The sequence below is a fragment of the Dermacentor variabilis genome, chromosome 5 (assembly GCF_050947875.1).
Source record: "Dermacentor variabilis isolate Ectoservices chromosome 5, ASM5094787v1, whole genome shotgun sequence".
Taxonomy (NCBI): domain Eukaryota; kingdom Metazoa; phylum Arthropoda; class Arachnida; order Ixodida; family Ixodidae; genus Dermacentor; species Dermacentor variabilis.
Window position 1 is genome coordinate 135,543,750 of NC_134572.1, and position 23,497 is coordinate 135,567,246.

Here is a 23,497-nt window from a genome sequence, read left to right on the forward strand (position 1 = left end):
CATTATACGCTGCGAATATGGGGAAACCGTGGATTGCAAGAGAGAAACAGAAGAGAGGAACGGCGACACACACACACACACACACACACACACACACACACACACACACACACACACACACACACACACACACACACACACACACACACACACACACACACACACACACACACACACACACACAAATACACAAACACACACACGCACACATTATATATATATATATATATATATATATATATATATATATATATATATATATATATATATATATATATATATGACCTCGCGAAAAGCTCCGTCACGAAGCAGGAATGTGCTGAAAACGCTTTTACTGCGTCTCAGTGCATGGTCTTTGCTACGGGCACCGCTCGTGTTATATGCCCTGCCAAAAATGGCGCCATTTTCGTGGTCGAAACAGCGCAACGGATGCGCTGTCGAGGAGATAACCCAAATGGTAGGGGGGGGGAGGGGTCGCGTTTAAACACAGGCGCGCGCGGCCGTTGCAGCTCCAGGAAAAGGGAGAACGGGCCCGGGGGTGAGCTCCCCCACAGGCGGTGGGAAGTGCGTTATGGCGACACAGCGGCTGCGGCACCCAGTAGGCTGTTTACGGGTCCACCGCGCCCCCCCCCCCCTTACACGAGTGGGCGCGTTTGCCGGATAAGCACACTGTGACGAGAGAGGCATCGGTCAAAAGTTGCATCCTACGTCGCCCACCCCCCACCCCACCCCATTTTAAGTGCAGCTCGAGGCTTTATGAGCCTGCCGCGTATCCACGGAGCAGCTTTGTTTATTGCTGTTATTATTTCGGCATAATTGCCATACGGGAAGCGATAACGCACCGTGACGCTCGCAAAGGCCTTTCGAGAAGGAAAACGAGAGAGAGAGAGAGAGAGAAAAAGAAGACTGTATAATGTGGCACGTGGAGACACTCCTGGTGTGTAGCGCAACTCTGCATGCAGTAAAAACGATTTACGTCTTCAGTGCAGTTTACAGGCGATATAGAGATGTGCGCGGATGTTGCATCGTGACATACTACGACTCCATCGAGCACTTTGCACAGAATATGCGCAGTTAACCGTGAGGGCAGGTCAGCGTAACTGAGCGATTGTTGCGGAGAGGTCAGAAGTTATTCTTTCGAACTCTCACTCACAGCAAATTTGCGCGTTCGCCGGTTCAAGCTACTTACTCATTTTTATGCGTGTCGATTCAATTACCAACTTCGTTTATGATAATGACCTTCGCAAACAGACACTTAAGTCCAGTTTATAGCATTCGGTACTGGCTGAAAGAACAACCATACACGCGATCACGTTCGTTACAATACACGACTAAGGGTAATATGCTCCCCAGGGTAATACTCCGCATGTATAGGCGGCACGGCTCAACAAGTAAAATTTCTGTGTAAGCGCACCTTGCGCTTCGCGTCTCTCAATGCAATTTATTTTCTTTTTCCTTGCATCACAAGCTAATATAGATATCGCCACACATGATTGGGTGCAACCGCATACACTTTTACCCCCTCCCCAACCCCCCAAAAAAATGAAAGAAAGAAAGAAGAAAACATCGATCTAACGCATTCAGTTTTCAATCCTATAACATATGAAGCAAATCTCTATCTTTATGCAGCTTACGGAGGTGACATATCCCCTCATGCTGTGAATCCTGTCATAAACGAGATATACTATTTTCTGCTTTTGCTTCCCTTATAGAACACCGCGAATTTGTCCCTTCTCGTGAACGCCATTATATTGGCGCAGCATAATTCCTAAATGCCACAAGACCGCCACACACATTTATAAACCACTGAGTGGCGCAAGTGTCTGCATCAATCGTCTAATACTCCGAAGCATCTTTACGGAAACTGTGCTCTCCACACATGTCCAACAGCTTTGTGTCGCCAGCAGTATGTCTATACTTTCCAGCAGGAGCACAGACATGGTCTCGTTTTTCTATTATATACGGTCTGAATGCCTTACGAGGTTCTTCGTAAGCGTTAAAGCAGAAAAGGAACGAGGCTAGTCGGTGTGAAGTCGTATATAGTAAGAAAGAAGTTTGTGGGTGCTCCCTCGGATACGTATTTCATGTTTTATCTGCTACTTAACACTGCGAACACGAGTTTACCCACAAAACTGTACGTATAGTAAAAGTAAGAATTTAGCGACTCGTAAGAAAATCCTGAACCTCCTCGTATACTGCGTATAAGACGCTATATAGCGCAGACGGCCCCGAAAATTACAACCTTTAATCTAAACTTAGCGCAAGTAGACCAGCTTGGCCTCTGAACTACGTGCTCTGCGTAGATATTAAATCCCAAGCGAGCGCTTTTAAAGGTCCAAGCCGTGGCGTTATCAAAGCCGAGGCTTAAAAAGTAAGCAAAGTTCAAGCTGCACGTTCTTGGTGGAAGATGTCCAAAAACCTGTATATGCACGCTTCGCTGACAATTTACGTTCACCCGTCGGGGCAGCCGCCTAATTAAAGTACGGGAGTGTGCGGATTAACGCAGTAAATTGTAGGCTCGGCCCATCCTGATGAAGGGCTTGGTCTATATACCCGCTTGGCCCGCAATATTACGCGGCAGCGCTGTAGTCCACTTGCATAGTTTAATTGCATCAGGGCACCGATAAATTAAAAGGACCCCGGAGCACCCCGGTCGGAGAGCGAATTAATTACAACGCGTAGAAAGCTCCCTACACACGCCTATAGATATGCACCCATGGCCTAAAATGCTGGTGCCACGAGAGAGAGAGAGAGAGAGAGAGAGAGAGAGAGAGAGAAAGCAGAGGAAAGGCAGGGAGGTAAACCAGTCTGCTATATATGAGTATACATATAGCAGGCAATTCGTGCTGCACAAAGTCTTATATGCTCGCCACCTTAGGGCTGAGCTAGAAAAGTGAAATCAAGGAACATTTCTTCGTGTTCTGAACACTTTCTTTATTTTCATCACTTCTATACACAACAATATTTTAACGTGTATGAGAGCTCAAAAGTCAAGGTCGCCCACTTGGAGCCTTAGACTTGCTGCACTGTCACCGAGTACGCACACACAGGCACGTACAGGGGCATCACGCAGTTTCTTCGTGTGGCCAGGATAAGAGGACAGTTCTGCATAACTATACTACAAGCTATAGGATAGACTCGAGCGCCCCTGAGGTAGAATATAGAGTAGGAGCACGAGCTGGCAGAGGGTGATAACAGAGTAGCTGACATTTACCTTTCGATAAAGAACGCTGTCCAGAATTTCATGGTATGTACTTCAATAACACTCCTACTCAATTTCTGAAATAGGAGCTGCTTGTGAACCGCTCCTCTATATCTACTGCAGAGTCTTCCAATGGAACACTGAAAGCTTTTGATGTATAGTTCAGAAATTGTAGATGGAAGTTTAGCTGGCGCCTCAGGTGCGCTAATATTTAAAGGGGTACGAAAGAGCACTGTTAAATTAGACTGGTGAAGCATTCCTTTGAGGCCCCATTTTAATTTATTGAGCGGAAAAGCGTTGGTCACTACACTGTAAAATAATTTACACCCTAAACGCGAAAAGGGGTGTAAATGTGTCTATAACTCACACCCTTAAGGTGTTATCCATATAATGGACACCCTAAAGGGTGTGAGTTATAGACACATTTACACCCTTTTTCACTTTTTAGGGTGTAAATTATTTTACAGTGTATGGAGAGGGGGAAATGCAAAAGTGGGGGAGGGGGCACGGAGGGTTTGCGGGGACGGAAAATAAGTTTGCCATTAAATTTTGCGCTCACCGCGCAGGGCCAATGCTTCAGTATGATGCGCCAGATCTCATTGTGTCATTTTTAAATGTTTAGGCTGCTTTCGTGCAGAAAGCGTTACGAAAACACCCCTATATATTGATTCATTTGCTCCTTTAGAATGTAACAGAATTTTTCTTGATCAACGACCTATTAAAGTGTCCCTAGCGGAGGCTGCTGAATATATATACATGACATCACGACATCACTTTGAGCCATAGCGCGAGAACTTCAAGTTGGCGTGTCCACCTGTGTTGCGCTTGTGCTCATATTCTAGCTTAACAATCCTCCCTACACGGTAGATTGGAGAAACCGCGATTATCTCTCGTTCCAAGAAACAGGGTCGTTCAAAACTTGCTAAGACCCCGCAAACGTTGTCGAGCCACGGTGGCGCACCCACAACATATACGTATATAACACGCATTATCTTTTCAGCAGTGCGAAACGTCCATACGCGCGAATGATGGGAACGCACCAGGCATTCCTAAAGTCTGTGCACACATGCCTTAAAAACAAAAATCTAGAAAGCCAGCAGATCCAGGAACACTAGGCATTTCTACAAGGGGCGGTTGCACGAGCGGTTATATCTCCCGCTGTCTCTCGACATCTTCCATCGACGCGAGATGTACGAGTGCTCAAAGGTCCAGCCAGCACGCGGCGGCGCATAAGCGAGAGAGAGAGCACAAAGAAACGACCACGCCTGTGGCGGAACAGCGCGCGCGCTCATCGTCGTAAATTGCCTCCCGGAAAAGCAGCAACAATATGAGCACGAGCCACAGGCAAGCAGCCCTTTCGCCAAAACTGCGCTCGATCGCCAGGCCGGTTGTGTGTGCCGGTGTGATACGCCGGCCCGTGTCCATTGCGCAGCAGTATAGCGTGCGGATGCCTACTGCCCTCGTATATAGATAGAGGCTGCAGCTGTGCTCGAGCTGAACCTTATACTCCGCGATTGCGCCCTCTGAGGATCCTCGGACATGCTGCGTGCGAGCGGCTATCTGTATATCTATAGGTGTACGAGATTCCTCTCATTGCGCATAGATGGATTGCACTGACGTCAACGTGGCCGCCATGTTGGAGCACCGTTAGCGACGTAAAAAAGAAAAAAAGCACACCTTCGTTCAGTCCGTTTGGTCTCCAGCTGCATAGTGCATGGAAGTTGCAAGTGTACAACGCGTTACGTTACGTGTAGGTGATCTCTATATGCGCATTCATTCTACTTCCGCTAGATTTCTCCACCGCTTGCAGACGTGGTCGTCTAAATGCCGATGTTACGGTGAGAAAGAGCACGTGATGTAGAACGACGTAAGTATAATATAGAAGCCCGTGTTTGCGCGAATGCTTCGACAACACGCCGCCGAAACACAGTATAGCACGTGGGAACATCTTTCCAAAATGGATTAATAAGGACGAGTGCAAGTCAACGGTACCCCAGGCTGAAAGTATGCAGAAATCACGGTTATTCAGAGGCTGCATGCTGCGAAAGAATCTGGCGCACGTAATGTGAAACGATAAGAATGTATATGCACCTGACTTTTTGTTAAATATATTGCAGCGGGATAGCATAAGTGACGCACGAAGTAGCGCAGGCGCATGCATAAAGTAATTTGTCTTCTTCGGCAAGGACAAAGGCAATTTCAAGCGAGAGAAATCGATTACGCCTGAAATTACAGCGGTAATAGTCAGGCTTGTCACAGTCTGTCGCCATGTTCAAGTTATGCTCGGCGAGTGTGCGCCTATTTTCCTCCTTGCGAGACAACTTTCTCGCAATGCAGTGGCGTGGCCAGCTTTGAAAATCAGCCTATATGCGCGTATAGCTGCTTGCGCCCGTTATTACGTCACGCGCGAATAAGAAGCGTCAGCATTTTGCACTTCGAATTTCTCTCGCGTTTTTCTTTCTTCTTTTTTTTTTTTACAATGAACAAAGAAGGCAGTTTGTGAGCAGGGGTGCAACGCGGGGAAGTGTGCCTCCGAAATGAGAAAAGTGACGTGTTGCGTTCAGGTGAAGCTGTCTTGAATTCATGCGGAACGCTATTGGTAGATGCAACAATGTGTTAACATCGTTTGCAAGGACCCGCGAACACCTTCTATGCTTTTTGCCCCGTTACCTGACTTTCCAATACACAATCGGTACCCCTGTTTGATGTATTGTGAAAGCATGTTCGCACATCGTCGCTGCTTACTACATGAATAAGCCACTCACCACAGCATCACTTTGGTCCGCGAAAAGCCGTGGGACACTCGACTACACCCAGGGTGACAGATTCGTGTAGTCATTATTTCAAAAGATACGTACATCCTAATTCACACTTTCTAAATGAATGCACATAGCTTTATGTGTTTTCTTTTTATTATGATTTTAGACCGCTGTTCGGGAAACGAAATAAGAACGAAGATTTGAGCGTAGCTTATGGATGTCCCAGTTACCGTGTCAGCTATACAAAAGCCCCACACGTACATACATTTCCTTAAGGCACATAATCGTGCCTCTCCAACGAACACCTCTGAAGCTCCCACTGGCGGCGCGTTTGACAAGTAAATGTACGCGACAGCGCTCCCCCGAGAATCAAAGCGAAGGCATTCAAACCTCAAGAGTCCTCTCCGAAACGATCGGCAGTGCAATTTTGTAACGTTAAGCCCAACAACTTCCTGACAACCCCGCATCGTTTCGGAGGAGAGCAAAGGGATATTTGAGGCGCATAAAAAAAAAAAATACTCTATAGTCTCGTCGACCCGGACGCAAGTACAGCAGCTCAGCGGGGGCAAAAAAAATCGCGTGCATGCCAACGTGCCCGCCGAGACGCAGCCTGCATTGCAGTCCGGTTGCGCGCACCGCACGCTAGGGCGGCGCTTTTCCCGCGCTTCCACTACGCGGGTACGCCGCGCGTACATATATACACGCACATGAAGGAGGCTATTCAAGCCTCAGGCGGGCAACTCAGGCAACGCATCGCGCGGAAAAAAAACAAGAGGGCACCGCTTTCTGGCGCCACCGTCGGCGCTGCCCACCCCCCCGCCCCCCACCTCCTCCGCGCGCGGCCCTAACAGTTGTTGGCACTGTTCGCGACGGCATGGCCGTCAGCGTACAAAGGACCTCGCCAAAAGAGAGTCGAGACTTCTTCGAGACCCCCCCGTTTTCTTGCCCTTTCGCTGCCACCGCGAATCGGGAGAAGGAAGATGACAGCGCGCGAATCCGGTCTGGATCAAGGGGGCCACCACCGACGCGCTGCGATGGACCCTCGCTATATAGTGCGAGCGCGCCCTACAACCCACCCTGCGTGGAGCCCACATTCTCGTCCACGTCGACCTGATTTATGGAAAAGGTCACGCCAGGTCAAGAAGTCCGAAGAAGAATATCTGCCCTGCTCCCGCGTCTCCTTCTCATCGCCATTCCCTTTCTTCGCGTATCTGCAACACTGCGCACGCACGAGCCTTCACTCGCAGCTTTCGCTTGTCTTTTTCTTTTTTTTTTCCCCCATTCTGCGCGCATGTTTCTCCTAACGTACCCATACAAACTCTATCGCGTACGCAGTTAGCGTGCGTACACTATAACTCGCGCGCGCGCGCGCGCTCATTCGCATATTACAGGCACCAGTGCGCCATATACGAGCTTAGCACAGCATATCGGACGCGCCGACACTATAAGGAAACAAGGCTGTGTTACTCCGGCCGGCAAGATTGCGCAGTTCGAGTATTCAAATTTCGTCCTTATAACGCTGAAAAAGGAAGAAAAGAGTACCTGCGATTACCCGAACCAGCCCAATGGAGAGCTTCCTTTTGACTCTAATACTATATCTGTCCACGAGCCTGTCCCCCCCCCCCCTCCCCTGAACTCTCCTTTCTTCAACTTTTCTTTCGAAACTTTGCCGTATAATCCGCGTGAGGACGCCACGTTCACCTCACGTATGCATGCTGGAAGCGTTCGCCATTATAATGTGGAGCTGCAGCGCGGCCGGCCGGAGGGGGGGGGGGGGGGGGTGCGAGAGAGGGGGGTGCACCAGCACGAGGCAGACCGCGGACGCGCCCGCCGCCGCGCGTCCGTCGCGTGCATGCGTATGCAGATCGCCGTCACCGCCGTATCTCGCGTCGTGCCGGCGCGTTCCATGGCGCTCGCCTAATCCGCGCGAGCGTTATGAACGACTGCTTCTCGTTCGGCCCGTTGCATAAAGAAGCGCGCGCTGTTCTCTCTTCTCCCCCTCTTTTTATTTCCTCCGCCGTCCCGTTCCAGTGGTTACATGAAGGCAGTAAACAAGGTTTGCACGCTTTTTAAGTTGCGCCGCCGGATCGTCCCGCAAGTTCTCTATAGAGTACAGCGCGCTGGAGTCTTCGGCCGTGCATTGCTACATTCGCCCGGGTATACATGTATATGCGCCTCTTCCACGCATCGTATATATCGGCGCGCTGTAGGAAGCTATTCGACGGAGTTAACGCGCATGCTTCGTCGATTATATTGCCTCGCTGGCTTCACGCCTTGTCGAGGGAACGTGATTGGAGAACCGATGCGACTGCCACGATCACTGGGTTGTGTGAGATTCTGCGCCGAACGCTGCAAGCACGCGCAATGCAAGGAAGATGAAAATGTTATTTATTTGTTTATTTATTTATTTATAAACACAGGAACAAATGAAGGTACAGGAAATATACAAGAAGATAATATAAAAAAAGTTTAACAATGAATTCGCTTATTCATTCAAGGAGTGCCAGAATATGTGTCGTTTTCGTCACTTGCGTCGCTCGTAGTCGATGCTATTTCCGCGTTATGTGTAGAGAGAGAAAGAGAGAAACGAAGAGGAAAAGGTAAGGAGATGAACTAAGGACCTGCCTTGTTGGCTACCCTACACTTGGGGAGGGGGAAAGGGAAGAACAGTTAAGGAGAGAAAAGAAAAAAATAATAACGTAAGGAAAAAGATTGTGTGTGCGGGCGATCCACAGCCAAAGGTGTAGCGCACAAGGAGGCATTATAGATAATGCAAGTGTGCATGTACTTTAAGCAAGGCATCCTTGTGGGGGCTGTATTTAACCATATTTGATGTATGAGCAAGTCACTCAAGGTAGGCGACGTAAGAATCCACCTTGCACCCTCGAAAACGCCAAGGATGCGAAGCACAATCTCAACCAGAAGCGGGCCTACTTTTCGACTTCTCGCAAGGGAGAGAGGAAAAACTTTACACATGTCTCAAGAAAAAAAAAGAAAAGAAAGAAGAAAAACATAAGTGGAAAACTTCCACATCAGGACAGCCGTGTTCCCTAGCTTCTCGCAGTCACCGGAGCGAACTGAAGGAAACTTTATGCTCAGTGAAATATTGTCAGCGCCGAAACAAAATTTCCAACATAAGGTTCTTAAGATCCCTTTCGCAGCATGTCAACCACAACCCCCCCCCCCCCCAAAAAAAAAAGGAAGAAAGACAGAAAGAAAGAACACGTCCAGAACGACACAAATCGTCACATAACGAAAGCCACAGTTACTACACTATATGCTTCCAAGAATGCTTTGCTTACCCATCCCCCTCCTGCCGGTCGATGATCTCTGAGACAAGCAACCAAGCAAAAATAAATGCAAGAAAATCACTTGGCTTAAGACGACGGACCGCTCTAATTTCCATATAGGAAGTAACATGACACCAACCGCCAAGTTCCCTCTCTCTCTCTCTCTCTCTCTCTCTCTCTGTATCTTATGTCGAGTTCTAATTGCAGCTTACGTTTCGTTGCATCGCAAGCTCAGCTCCCTGTTCTCCGCCCTGGGAAGCGCTCGCCACGCCAGCAGCTGGCAATGCCAAGTGCCGATCTTCGTTCCATGCCGCGCGCGTGCAGGTGTTGCACGCCGTGGGGGGGCGTCACTATCGAATCCTCAGACCGCCTGCTTTCGCCTCGCTTTGCATGCTAACGATGTCTGCCGTGATTTGCCTTTTGTTTTCTGTGTTCTTCTTCTTCGTTTCGTTCTTTTTGGCAGACTCAAACCACGAAACTGCCAACACGCACGCACGTCGTCCCTGAACAGTTCTAGTCCATACAGGCTACCCGTGTCGTTTATTACTGTCGCTCTGATTCTCGAGGGCACGCTTAGCAGGAGGCGTCAGAAAGACGATATGCGACGCCTCCGATAATTCGACCAAAGCCGGCTCTTTTGAAGAGAGTAGACGCTCTTAAATGGCCGTACCTCAATCCGATATCGCTTCGCGTGGACCTCACCTCGAGGCAAGGAAACAGAGAAGTCTACTGCGTCTATTAGACGTATAGGAGATTCAGAAACGAGACACGAGTTGACTTCAGGGATAAGAGACTGCATGTTCCTGTAACTAATCTGAATGCTCGGATACCTCTATCCCCTAGGAACCAACCCGCGAAGGACAGGACGCTTTAGGCGACATGTGCTTAGAAAACGTCTCAGGGTAACGCGACTTCACACGCACAGCAGACCTTCGGAGAGGACACAATTTAGTCTATTAATGTTCATCCTGAGAATTATTTTTTCAGCTCTATAGTCTAGATTTTTAAATCATTGTTTACGTTTTCGGCATTCTTCTTTCGTCTCATTTCGGACAGTGGCGTCTGTAACGGCTTAATATATGTTTCCTATAGGGCAGTGCTTCGCGAAGAGGGAGCCTGACAATCCTATAGCACGCTGTACACTCGTAGGTGTCATACGCATGAAGCTGAGATGCGTCATGCGGCGACAACTGTTACTTGGCCGAACTAAAAAGAACACAGCAAACGGGCGCGCGCGCGCTTTTGGATTTCGAGCAATTATGTGAGCATTCAAATGAGAAGCCTATAAGGGTAGCCGTTTAAGGTTTTAAAAGCTAGCTCCTTTCCATGAACTTATGAGCTAAGCGTTGAGACACAGTACAAGGTATCGCTATAACACACCAAGACACACAATAATATTAATTTTTAAAAAATGCCACCGCGCATTCATAGGCCCGGTAACGCGCTGAACGTGCATCCATTAAGATTTGCCTTGTGGTTTTGTCAGGAGGATATGCAAAGTGTTGAGTTAAAAATTAAATTATGGGGTTTTACGTGCCAAAACCACTTTCTGATTATGAGGGACTCCGGAAATTTTGGCCACATGAGGTTCTTTAACATGCACCTAAATCTAAGTACACGGGTGTTTTCGCATTACGCCCCCATCGAAATGCTACGGCGCCATTTCATTCAGCCAACCTCACTGCGGGAAAGCTATCTTAGCAAGTAGGAAAGCGGTATGCTGAGGGTGTAATTCTCATCGAAGCATTTAAAATACCAATTCCTGCCTAGAAAGCACGCTTAAGTTGAAGCCGCTTGTCAGTGGCAAGAATTCGAGGGCACAAAGAAGTGATTCCAACAAACGATAGAGGCGTCCACGTGCGAAACAAGGCATACAAAAAATGAAACAAAGGCCAGAAATCTGCGCGCTGTATACTCTACTGCCAGCATCATGCATCGGTACACGTGCGCGGCCAACTTTCTCGGACACAATATGTGAAAAAAGTCCGTGCAATGTTATAAGAATTCCACTTAGAATAGCCTGAGAAATCAATGGTTATGCTCATCGTAGCAGAACAAGATGTTCACGGTTCCGTATCCTAAAACGGAAGCATATGTTGGCGAAAACTCTTCTTCATCCGGGAGGAGTAGACTACCACTCCCTTTGTTGCCAGAGTTTACGAGCGTGGTGGTTGATGCGACGACAGGGAAAGTGCTAGCAACTTCGACTTCATATGGTCTGATTAAAGCTGCTAGAATGGCAACCGACCATTCGTGGACGTGGTTAGCTCATCGATTTGCGCTGCGACGCGACAGAAAGCTCCCAAGTCTGCTCGCACTCGGCATACAGGTTAGTTCTGAGCGACGCCGGGCCCGACAACATTGTATGACGTAATGTACCCATGGCTCTGTCGCCCAAAATAATGCGATGTGACTCATCAAGCATATGTAATCGGTGTATAGTTGTGACAAGAATAATGGTATAACAAGAATGTGGTATTTGTTTCCTCTTGTCCTTGTCTCATTAGCGCTGTTTGACCTCAGTTCTAAATATGAACCAACTAGCCTTCATCAGCATATTAAGGATCAGTGTATGCGAGATTACAAATTCAAACCCTTTTATGAGATGTAAGTGCACGCGAGAGAGTCACTGTGGCACATATGGTAGTTGCGGAACGCTCTGAATGAACGTGCATCCGTTAAGTGTATACCTACAGGTGCGCAACTCCAGCAGAGGTTCCTAGCTAGTCAGTGCCACGTTATGCGCCCAGGTGCAGGTAACAGTTACGAACGTTCAGCGTCTTTGTTAGAAAACGCAAGCACTGGTTGCAGCAAGCTGCCCCAGCTGCACATCATTCCCACGCGCGTGCAACTATGCGATGGACGATGACAACTGGGCGGAATGAATATGGAGTCAGCTCGGAAGTCGTGAAAGAAAGAAAACCGGAACGAAGATCACGTGAATAAAGTCGACCGTGCTGTTCGATCTCGTTGCTTTCAGTCTGAAATTTTCCACTCCCCGACGGGCTGGGCTCGCTCCCTTCGAGCACAAGCAAACGGAATGTATTCCTTTGAGAGAGTCGACGTACACACATCGGCGTGTACAAGGACTATCGAAGATTTAGTGGAATACGGGACCATCACGCCAGTCACCCGAACTCCTTCTGTTCTCGCAATTTAATGGACCGACGCTCCACCAAAACGGCACTAACATCGCGGTTTCTTGCAAGAGCATTGAATTATTATTATTATTATTATTATTATTATTATTATTAGCAGCAGCAGCAGTAGTAGTAGTAGTAGTAGTAGTAGTAGTAGTAGTAGTAGTAGTAGTAGTAGTAGTAGTAGTAGTATCGTATCGTGTGTATGTGTGTGCGTGTGTGTTTCATTCTTTTCTCTCCCTCACCTATCGCATCCCTTTGCCTTTCCTCCGGGTACAGGGCAGAGAACCGGAGACAATCTCTGGTTAACCTCTCCGTCTTTCTTTTGCCTCTCTTTCTCTCTCTCTCTCTCTAGTCCATTACCCCTCTAATATCTGAGACGTCACTACGCCATTCTCCTTTTCAAAAAGCTTTCGTCGCATGCAATCATTAAAGCCAGCTAAAATAACAACCCTAGTTTGCTGCCTCATATTGCCTGCCTACTTTGGAAGCGTGCCACGCAAGAAGTGTTCCTTTAGACATTCGTACATTACTTTCAGCTTGCTTTGGCTACCTTGACAATAGCTTTTCGCACAAGCTCAATATTTTAGCACAGGATGCTTTCCTGCTATATGAGGACGTTGCACAGGGGACGCCACCTTTGGACTAGCAGGCTCTTTATATGTACATATGCGTATCGCTCGCGCCGAAAACGCGGCAACGCTCATTACTTTTTGTCATGGCAGCAGTTTACAGCAATATAATGTGACGTAACAGTAACGGCGTTGTTGCGAAATAGGTAACCTGGAAACTTGGGTCTGATCCTCTTATAATGAGGACCCCAAAACCGCTGGTGATAAGTTAAGCGAAACACCCAGCAACGAACTCGGCTTGTCAGGAGACGATATAGCTCACGGAGCCACCTCGTCTAATTAGCTTAGTCGATTAATTTACGGCCAATAAGTTTGCAGACAAACACGCAGTTAATCAGCCAGGAATAAAAGGAAGCTCTTCTTTAATGGCCTCGGGGAACTGTATGCAAACGCAGCTCGAGAACCAAGCGCGTGGTATACAGATAAGTGCACGTACACCTGTCGCACCGAAGCGTGTTCACTTAAACGTGTCGTCAGGCAGAGATTGCTGGCGTTTCTCGCAGATAAAAGTCACGAGCGCCTCCGTTCATCTTCGTAGGAGGGGACGAACACCTGGATATCACGACTCCGTATACCTTCGCGAGACCATAGCCACTCGAACATACTCGCGTTCTCACACATCTGGATCATGGCTCCAGATCTTCGCAAGACCGTTGCCACTCGAACATACTCGTTTTTACGCGCAATAAAGATAACGCACCAAGGGTAGAGTATAACACGCACATTCGCGAGCGCAACGAGCGAGCGTACATATGACACGGTACAAAATGGAGAACCGAACTAAGGAAAAAAAAAAAAGTAATTTCCACTCAGACACTCGTAAAGAACCCTGACCCGTTTAAGTGACACTCTCCGTAAACCAGACATGTTATACGAGCAACGTTCACACACATACATAAGCACACGATCCGGCAACCACTGTATAATAGAGCTCGCGGGCCTAGCTAGTCAAAGTCAAAGCGTTTTGTAGAGTCAAGAAGCGACTCGGGCCCGAATACACAGAACACGCCGCCGACGACGACGGCGGCGACTCGGGGCTGCGGAGAAACGAGGCGAGCGAGTGTGCCTCGTTTGGAGCGTGCGTGCAAGGTCTTGGCGGGCCGCGGCTCGAGCACATCGCTCTGATTTAGGGGCTCAGCGACGCGAGGACGCATACGGCGCGCAGAGGTGCGCGCGAAGGAAGATAAAAAGGTACAACGTCGCGCCGACGACGCCCGTGTGCGTGCTTGACTTGGGAGTGAACAAAACAGGCTATCTGCAGAGAGCCTTTGTTTAGCGGGCGACTCCGGCCGTAAAAAAGAGCGGCGGCGTCATGTGCTGCCCACGCGGGGTCGCCTTTTTGGTTAATTGAAAACGAGACGGCACGATAACGGAGCTGTCTGCCCTGCTAGAACGTTGCCGGCGTTCAAAATCGCCGAGATAACGGCCACGTACGCAGTATACGAAGAACGAGAGTCCAGCGCGCATAATCTACTGGGACTCTGCGACCGATTCGACTCCATTCTTATCGTGCGCCGTGCCTATTGGTCGATCCTGATCAACGTGGGCGCGGCGTCGCTCTCCAGAGCCAATGAGGGCGGGCGCAAATAAGATAGCTCGGCGTAGTGCTGGCATAAAAATACTGCAGCTCTTCTTTTAGATATCTCATGAAATCTGATTACGTACTATACAGCCGATTCTTACAAGCATGTCTCGCGCCCTTAGACAAGCTCGTAAATATTGCTGCTGCGGACGAATGGCTCTGTATATACTTGATGTCAGCGGCCAATTGCGCTTCATCGACATAATCTTGCATAATCTTGTAGCATTTTAGCTCGTCTCCATCTACGCAAATCCAGTGAAATACGTGGGCTATAGACACTTGCCGCGCAGTTTCGTGTTAAATTATAGATGCTCTGTTTTATAGAGACAGTTCGTTCTTGCGCTCTGATTATGACACTATGCTCTTCGCGCATTCGTTCAAGTCGACTTGAACTCCATCCTTTCTTCAAGATTCTTCTCCTAGCCCCCTCCTCCTTCCCTTCTTATTGCTCACGCCCGCTTTTTCAGACATCATAAGCCAATGGCATTGAACATGAGCTAATAACGATGATGCGCAAGGAACAATGATATCCTCTGGTCCTCAACTAGGCATTCAGCCACATAGATTCCCATAATTTGAGTAACATGAATGTGCGCTGGTCTTCAGGAAATCTGTGCCCATAAATTGTTAACATAACGCCCAGGTTATCCGCGTCCCTCCTACAATCTAAGCGTTCCCAACAGGCACGCCCACAGCGCTCGCTGATTACCGTTGGCAGCGGCAAATCACGTGGCTGGTCTCTGCGCGCCATTTAGGAGCGACGTCATCTGTCACGTTGTGAGCAGACTTCCCTCCCTGCCGAGGATCTCGACAACGAAATTAGTTCCTCTTCGGCTGGTTATTAACATAGGTGTATTTCGAAATTTCATATTATCGAGTGCTGGTATAGGTTGGAATGCCTTTCCTCTCACTCTCTCAATTACATTGATAGTGAAAAACTTCCCGTTTATTTTGTTCCTCCATTGTTATCTCTAATTTCAATGGTCTGAAATGGCTATGGGGCAATTTTTTTAGAGGGAACCAGACTGAACGTGTGCCTTAAGCATCCGCAACCTCGCGAACGAACTGGAGATCAGCGAAACAAAGCCACATTTCTGGGGCACTTCTTCCACGATTGGGCACGTAAGTATATTCTTCTAATGTGTATCAGCAGTAAGAAAAGCGAGAAAAACACATTTATTGAAGCGATAGCATGCACTTCCGTTGCACATGTGATCCTGTTTGCTCGAAAACACACGCGACACGCAAAAAAAAAAAAAAAAAAGAGAGAGAAGAAGAAGAACGTCAGCAAGCGCCGCAAACGTGTAGGTACAAAGTACACATCGCACTTGAAACTCCCTCTGCTTGTAAAATGCGCGAACTATTTGCAAACACGGCGTAAAAGGCGATCCACCCTCACCGTCAGTAGAAGCTCTATATATCTGACGTTGTACACCGCGGGAACGTAGCAATGCTTGCAGAAGTGACAATCGCAGTCGCTATTTAGCTACGTACGGCACTTGGAGTCACAAAAACTTGACTCTGGAGGTAAAGATATGGAGGATGTCATTGCATTGCGGGTGTGTGTTAGCCAGTGTTAACTTGCGTCACTGTCTCGTCCGGTCAACCTCAGCAGTCTTGAAATATTAGAACATTCTCGAGCAACGAAGAAGCAAGTTAGAAATATTGCTTCCGTGTCAGAAAAACTGCACCATCTTCGCTCCAGCCGAATTCATAAAGTTTGTTGTTCTTGAGTGCTGTTTGCCATTGACAGACGGCCTTCTCTATTACTATGTTGAAAATCGCGATAAGCTGGCATCTGCTCTTAGGGACAGTTCCAATGCTGCAACGCGCATCTTGAACAGGTTTCGCTGGTATAATATTCAAACGAGTAGCGTTCGAACTCACGTTGAAGATAACGCTGAAAGTGCTGCCAGTGACAACCACGGGAGTAAGAAGGTATCGCTGCTGCCTCTGCGTGCAAAACTCGTTCCCAACGCGCCAAGAGCGTCGGGCTGATGGTGACGAGGCGCCACAGGCGATATAGTATATGCATCCGCGGTGACGGAATAGGCCACAAGAGTGGTGGTACTACGGAACAGGGCAGGGGGCACTTCGCCATCGAGAAATTCGACGCCAGCCAGAGTTCGCATGTCGAGCTCACTGATTACGGTCGCCTCCTTCCTCCCCCCTTTCTTCCTACCTTCTCTCTTTCCCTCTCCTTTCTGGTCCGATAACAGTGTTGGAATCGCCACGAACTCTCCTCTGTCACGTCTCCATTTGTATTCGAAGCGCGCGCACCACACTCTTTTAATTCTTCCTTTTCGCGTCCAACGCTGTCACTAGCGTATAGAGAAATAGAGGACGCCTAACTTGGGGAAACATCTCAAATACCTACTCTCGAGTTTAGCAAAGACAAAGTAAAAAAGAAAAAAGCGAAAGTGGGGGAAAGTGATACAGCTGAAGAATGTAAGGGACCTGGTCCGTCGGTACTCGGCGAAAGAGATTATGCAACTCGAACGATTTTTATTGCCGCGATAGGTGAACGCACCCAGTTCATGCGCCATTCGCGGCTGGCCTGTCCCGTTCATTTTTCGTTTTTCGTTAAAGGAACCGCGCTGAAGTTGCCTATATAGTACCATTTCGACCCGACCCCGCTTTCTCTATAGGATATATGTGAACTTCCGCAGACAGTGCAGCGTTTTGGTACATGTCTTTGTACTTTGCCTCTCTCACTACTCAACCCCGAAAATGCATGGAAATTGAGACCATTTAGGAAGAGGCCTTAACAACTCCATTTCAGATGGCACTGCAGATTTGCCAACGGTCGCCTTAAGGCAACCATGTACAGTATCATAGCCGTTGATACTGCCGACATAAATGGCAATAAACGCAATTTATCGATTTCCCGGTTAAGGGACGGAATGGCTGATGACCGTCTGAAACAATAAAAAATCTGCAGATCCCTAAAAGCGAGATGAACAGAGTTCAAGTAACGCAAGGACCGGTGATAACGGTTGTCATAATTCGAATTTCGTAATTAGAAACTCGTTCTTGTTAGGCGTGCCCATCATACAAGCTCCGTTACAAATGTTAGGAATATTCTATTCAACGCTTGCAGGAATTACGTGCTGGGTGCATAAAAACGTGGACTCGCTATAATTCATGATCTGCTGCACGATATAAAAGCGTAATGTGTAGAATGGGTAATCATGCAGACGTGGATGCCTTGGCAAACAAAAGACTTCATTCGGCGGCAAACAGCCGGGGACGGCATGAGATACGCCGTTTAGAGAAAAATATTAATTCACCACGGTCTGCAGTTCGAGATATTCAACGAATATATTAACTCGGGCTTTCTGCGCTTATTTCCCTTAGAGCTCGCCAGTACTCACAGTTACTTTCTCTGGCATTCGCAATGGAACCAGGGTGGCATTATACGGTTTCCGGCGCCCAATCCAAACCGCAACGATCTGAACGCCGTTACGCGGCACCGAACGCCGCTATAGTGCTGTTGCCCGCTCATGAAAACCACACAATGGAATACTGCACCACGTATATGTACACGCAGAAGAGGCCCCTAGACGAACAAAGCTTGACAAACGTGGCCCTAACTGCCAACTAGCATGGGTGCCGGTGGCAGCCCATTCCAATACGTCACAGATAGAGAACCAGTGGTGACCTGGCGTGCGCATCGAGTGGCGAGACTTGAAGGCCCAATGCAAGGAGGGTTCCCCACACTAAGGGAGGGTCAGCCCTCGGCGTCGACAGGGCTTCAAAAGAAAGAAGCGCCGATGATCTCATAAACCCTTCGCAAATTTGCAAACGGCCCCATAAGCCATCTCTTCCCATCATGGTCGCCGTATAGACCAAAGCACGCAGATGTGCGATGTATGGTATCAGCGGTGCCTTACGCGGGGGTGAGCGGCTGCGCTTGTCGTATACCTAGACGGCTGCTTTTCGATTGAGCCTCCGGTGCACCCCACAATGGTGCCCCTCCGCAGCCCCTCGAGGCTACCCCCCCCTTCACCCTCCTCTGCCTGAACTCCTGCTACAGCAAATGGCCCCCTCTCTTCACGCCTCCGCGAAGTCAAGCTGATGCCGCTGCCACCGCGGTTCCTGTGTGGCCTCGGCCGTCCACCGCACTGATGATGGTGCCCTGACTCCATCGCACAAAGTGGCGGCGGCCTTTTCGGTGGGACCGCCACTTTTGACAAGAGACCACGGCGCGGCACCATTCAGACGAGAGGCGGCCGCCTCTTTCGGTGTGTTGTTGTGTGTATTCGCGTTCGCGACCGCGCGCTTTCCAGCAGCGGCTGGAAAGGTCATAATGAAGATGGGGATGCACTTCCTCTTCGATTCGGGAGTTGACAAAGCTGAGCACAAGGGGGCATGTGCAAACAGCGGCGCAAAAAGGAGCGATTGAGCATTGTTCGGCGTCGGTCTCCGCACTTCAGGGCGGCCTCATCCCTCTTTCCATGATGTATGCGATTCTACTTCCATTGGGACAAATAAAAACTTTACGTCCCTGATCAACGATTGCCAAATCAGTGAAAGATATTAAACCTGACAATATTGCGCCGTGACTCATATTGCATCTCTGTGCTAGCTAGGTATACGTTGCGAGCAGTCATGTTGTCTTTGGGGTTGTTAATATTTTGCCGTGGTGCACTTCACCTTCCATCGAACATTCTAGCTGATAGACCCACCAGAATACACGGTTTAAGCGGGTATGTAATCCACACTATATTCAGAAGCAAATATTTGTAAGACACAACTCCGGTGGGATGCTGCTTGACTACAAAACAGCAGTGCGATTCAAGCGAAACCATGCGGCGCTTGTGATCGGGGAAGACGCATGCACATAGATTCAACGGCGTTTGATTTTAGTTTGTTCAAAATACAGGCGCATCTATGTTTCTTGAAAACGGCAGAATGACGCGGCACGAAAACGGACACCGAGCTGAATCACGAATTGGGCGGCTTTTAGAGGACGAATTGGAACTTTCGCTCCACACAGTCAACGAACAACCTGGAACGAGATACTAAAAGAAGCATCACAGTTGTGCTGTAAAACACATGCAGCACACATGCACCAAACGGAAATCCCAAATATCGCGCACTATGTGAATTCCCAGTTGTACTGCGTATCTAAGAACGATATGTTGTATACATGAGAAGGAAGCCGATGGAACGTATTCATAGAGGAAGTGCATTACACAACACGTGCAATCGACCACACACCACTACGATATGCCTGAGTAGGCAGCAGTGTTCCGAGTTCTGTGAAGCAACATGGGTTTGTGCGACGACGCCTGCCCGACAGCAGTTATTGGACGACGAACATGTTTTGTCACTGTTTGACTCGGAGGTGATGCAGCTACAGACGCGGCGGACAACAGCGGCAGCGCACCAACCTGCGATTGCCATCCACGGGTAGAAGGCGTTGGTGGGCGCCTGCGCGACGGCGGCCGCGGCGGCGGTGGTGCTCTGGCAGCAGGAGGTCCAGGCGTCCGAGACCCTGGGCGCCGCGGCCGACGCGTCGAAGGGCCTCATCGGGTCGGTGGCGGCTCGCGACAGCGAACTGGAGGGCCACGAGGCGGCCATGTCCTTGACGGCGCTGCCGAAGCCGTTCTGGTCCTTGACCAGGCACTCGGTCTTGAAGGCGCCGCCAGCGTCGCTCGGGTACAGCTTGCAGGCTGCCGCGGCCGCAGCTGCGGCGGCCGCCGATCCGGCGGCGGCGTCGTACGAGGCGGGTGTTCCGGCGGCCGCGGCGTCGTGCGAAGACGCGGCGCGGGCCGCGACCGCGGCGGCGGCGGCGGCCGCAGCGGCCGTGGACTGCGGGTACGGCGGCACGAGCAGGCCCTGCGGGAACCGGTAGGCCTGTTCCGCCGCGCTGCCCCCCTGGCCGTTGTAGAAGCCGCTCTGCTCGAAGTACGAGTTCATCATCTGGCGGCCGCCCTCGCTGCGTCTTCCGACATGGGGGATGGATTGGCAATTTGTCTTTTTTTACGCTCCTCGTCAAGGTGTTGGATTAAAATCGCCCATGGCCGGGGCGCTCGCCGAGACTCCAGCTTTGCGGGCCCCGGAAGGTTGGCCGCCGTGGCCAATCAGGGCGCCCCCACGCCCCTCGGCGGCCGCCTCCTCGCCCTCGCGCCCCAGCCGCCGCGGGCGCCTCCCCGCGGCAACGCGGCGCAACTCGCCGCCACCTGAGTGACAACGGCCCCCTCCCCGCTCCCTTTGGCGGGCTTCCACGCGGCGCCCGCTGCCGGCTGCGTTTGCCGCCGCCGCGGTATTGCTGCTCTTTTCTTGCGCTCTCGAAGCACGCGCAACTTGCTCTCTCTTCGCGGGCCCACGCGGCCGCTTCTTCAGCGTCGCACAGGCCTGCTGCGTATAAACGCCGACCTTGAAGCATCGCTGCCGCCGCCGTCGTCTTCGCGCCGCTTTTTTTGCGCCGTGATTTACCGCTCGACTCGGCCCAAGCTGATCATGTCACTGCGAGCTTGATCTCGATGCCTCTCCCGATGTGGCCAAACGTCTCCTCGTGAAATTAAAATAACCACCGGCAGCAACGCGGGCTGCACCTTGCTCTGGGTCAGATTGCTTTTGCTCCGACGCGGCGGCATCATGTGTTCCGCAGTTCACTTACCGTCACCTTAATGTTCCAAGCATGGCTCCATCATTCACTCTCGTTAAATTTTATTCTTGCAATCAGTTCGTGAACGACTCGTATGAGACGTTTCCGGTGGTAAGTATATCTTCGTCGAAAGGCAGGCACAGAGATGTTATAACACACTGTCGAAGGAGCCTCGTAGTCTAGTCATTCTGTCGAAGGGTTGGCTCCAAGCTTGGGCTTCCCTTGTTTGTCCATTTGCTTATCTATTCAAAGCAGTTGAGGTTGTCGACCGGTATATTCGATGGCAAGAGCCAGCATAATCATCACTCAGCCTGGCATTCCCTCTTTTACAAAGTAAGTATCGATATTCTATTAACTTATGCAATATCGTATATTCTATAAAGTCATATACCTAGTATTTCCGCTTGAAGGTAAAATTCAAACGTGAGAGAAAGGGTAACGTATGCCTGGATGTGGTGTGTGGATAGTCGATGGAATCATATTAAATAATTTACCTTAATTTAGTGACATAAAGCAATAGTGATAATTAAATTTTATTAATTTTAAAGAGACATTGCATAAGGTTTGCATGGGGCGGCAGAAGTACGCATAATAAATGGTAATTTGCGTAGTACACAAACATAGTTGCATGTATCCACTTATATCGTTGCATGGTAGACACCGCACTGCTTGTTAAATATTCCCCTGCAATTGTTCGTGGAAAAGTACGATTCGTAGAGCATAATTTGCCTTGAGACAAACTTGCGGCGGGACTTCGCTTACGCGACAAAATACGTGCAAGAATTTGCAGAAACCGCATTGGCAGCATAATCATGCAAGGTAAAGTGGCTTGTATAGAGGAGGACCAGCGCCGCCAGGAGGGTAGAAATTAGCCCTCTCCCGACATGTTAAACATGGGCAATGACTTTTTTTTATATTGAGGCAATGGTACTTATGCACTAGCTAAGGGCATTTCAGACGTTGGCTGGACATGACGATATAACTTGCCAAGCAACTTGATTTGCAACAAGTGAAAGAAGTGCAGCACAGCTACACTATATACTAACATGAATAAAATTTCATCATTTATCTTTCCCATGTGTAGTAAGCTTGCTACGGACGTCCAGCCAGGAAATATCTCAAGGAATGACCAAAATGTTCCTCTCTCTCTCTCTCTCTCTCTCTCTCTCTCTCTCTCTCTCTCTCTCTCTCTCTCTCTCTCTCTCTCTCTCTCTCTCTCTCTCTATGGGAATAAAATCATGCCTAAAAGTCCCATGCATGCATGCATCCACAGGCTTCTTTTTCATCTATTCTATTTCCTTTCTAATTTCACCCTGATATTTTCACAATGCCGCTCTTCAGCCGGTGTGATGATTGCATAGCAGTGGGTACTCGACTCCCATATTTTAGTGTTGTTTACCAGAATAAAAATGTAGAGATATCGAAATAAGGCCCACCACATGTCACTCTTAACTTCAGTGGTGGCAGTCATTTGACTAGAAATTCATTAATAAAAAGTTCATTGATGTGGCCAGAAAATGTCCTGTCATTATAGCCTTCATCTTAACTAGTTCGTGTACTCGGGTACTCCTTCACAGCGAGGGTGAATTGAGTGATGCCAGGTGTGTAAAATGCCTTCTCCCTGCAACTCTCTGCATATGCGCTTAGCGATTTCTCCAGCTCCGAACTCATTTACTGTGACAGCACCAAGTTTTCAAAGTGCACATGACACCCTCTCCGACACAGCCTTTCGTTTTTCTTTTCTTTTTCGTTTCCCGAAGCACACAATGTCGGCACATGCACAACGTCGACAAGCATAACAGTCCATGTGGTACACAAAACCCCACGAAAATTTTACAAACTGAGAAGCTGCGCGAGAGCGGAGTGATTTTTCAGGGAAAAAATTTTTAGAGAGACTGAGAACCAATTCTCGTGGTGCCTATTAAATTAAATTGTGGGGTTTTACGTGCCAAAACCACTTTCTGATTATGAGGCACGCCGTAGTGGGGGACTCCGGAAATTTCGACCACCTGGGGTTCTTTAACGTGCACCTAAATCTAAGCACCACGGGTGTTTTCGCATTTCGCCCCCATCGAAATGCGGCCGCCGTGGCCGGGATTCGATCCCGCGACCTCGTGCTCAGCAGCCCAACACCATAGCCACTGAGCAACCACGGCGGGTGCCTATATATATATATATATATATATATATATATATATATATATATATATATATATATATATGGTACAATGGCAAGCTTAGCGGTCAGAGTGTTTAACCACGAAGTGCTAACGCGG

The 23,497-nt window shown here is 49.0% G+C and overlaps 1 protein-coding gene across 1 annotated transcript in view; it reads right to left on the reverse strand.

The window, feature by feature from the left end:
• Positions 1-20,659, reverse strand: part of LOC142583174 (homeotic protein ultrabithorax-like) — a 116,736-nt gene extending 96,077 nt beyond the window's left edge. The window contains exon 1 of the mRNA XM_075693530.1: positions 20,002-20,659. Within this exon, the coding sequence (XP_075549645.1) occupies positions 20,002-20,533 (532 nt within the window). The 5' untranslated portion in view covers positions 20,534-20,659. The remainder of the gene's footprint in view (positions 1-20,001) is intronic.
• Positions 20,660-23,497: the final 2,838 nt, after the last annotated feature.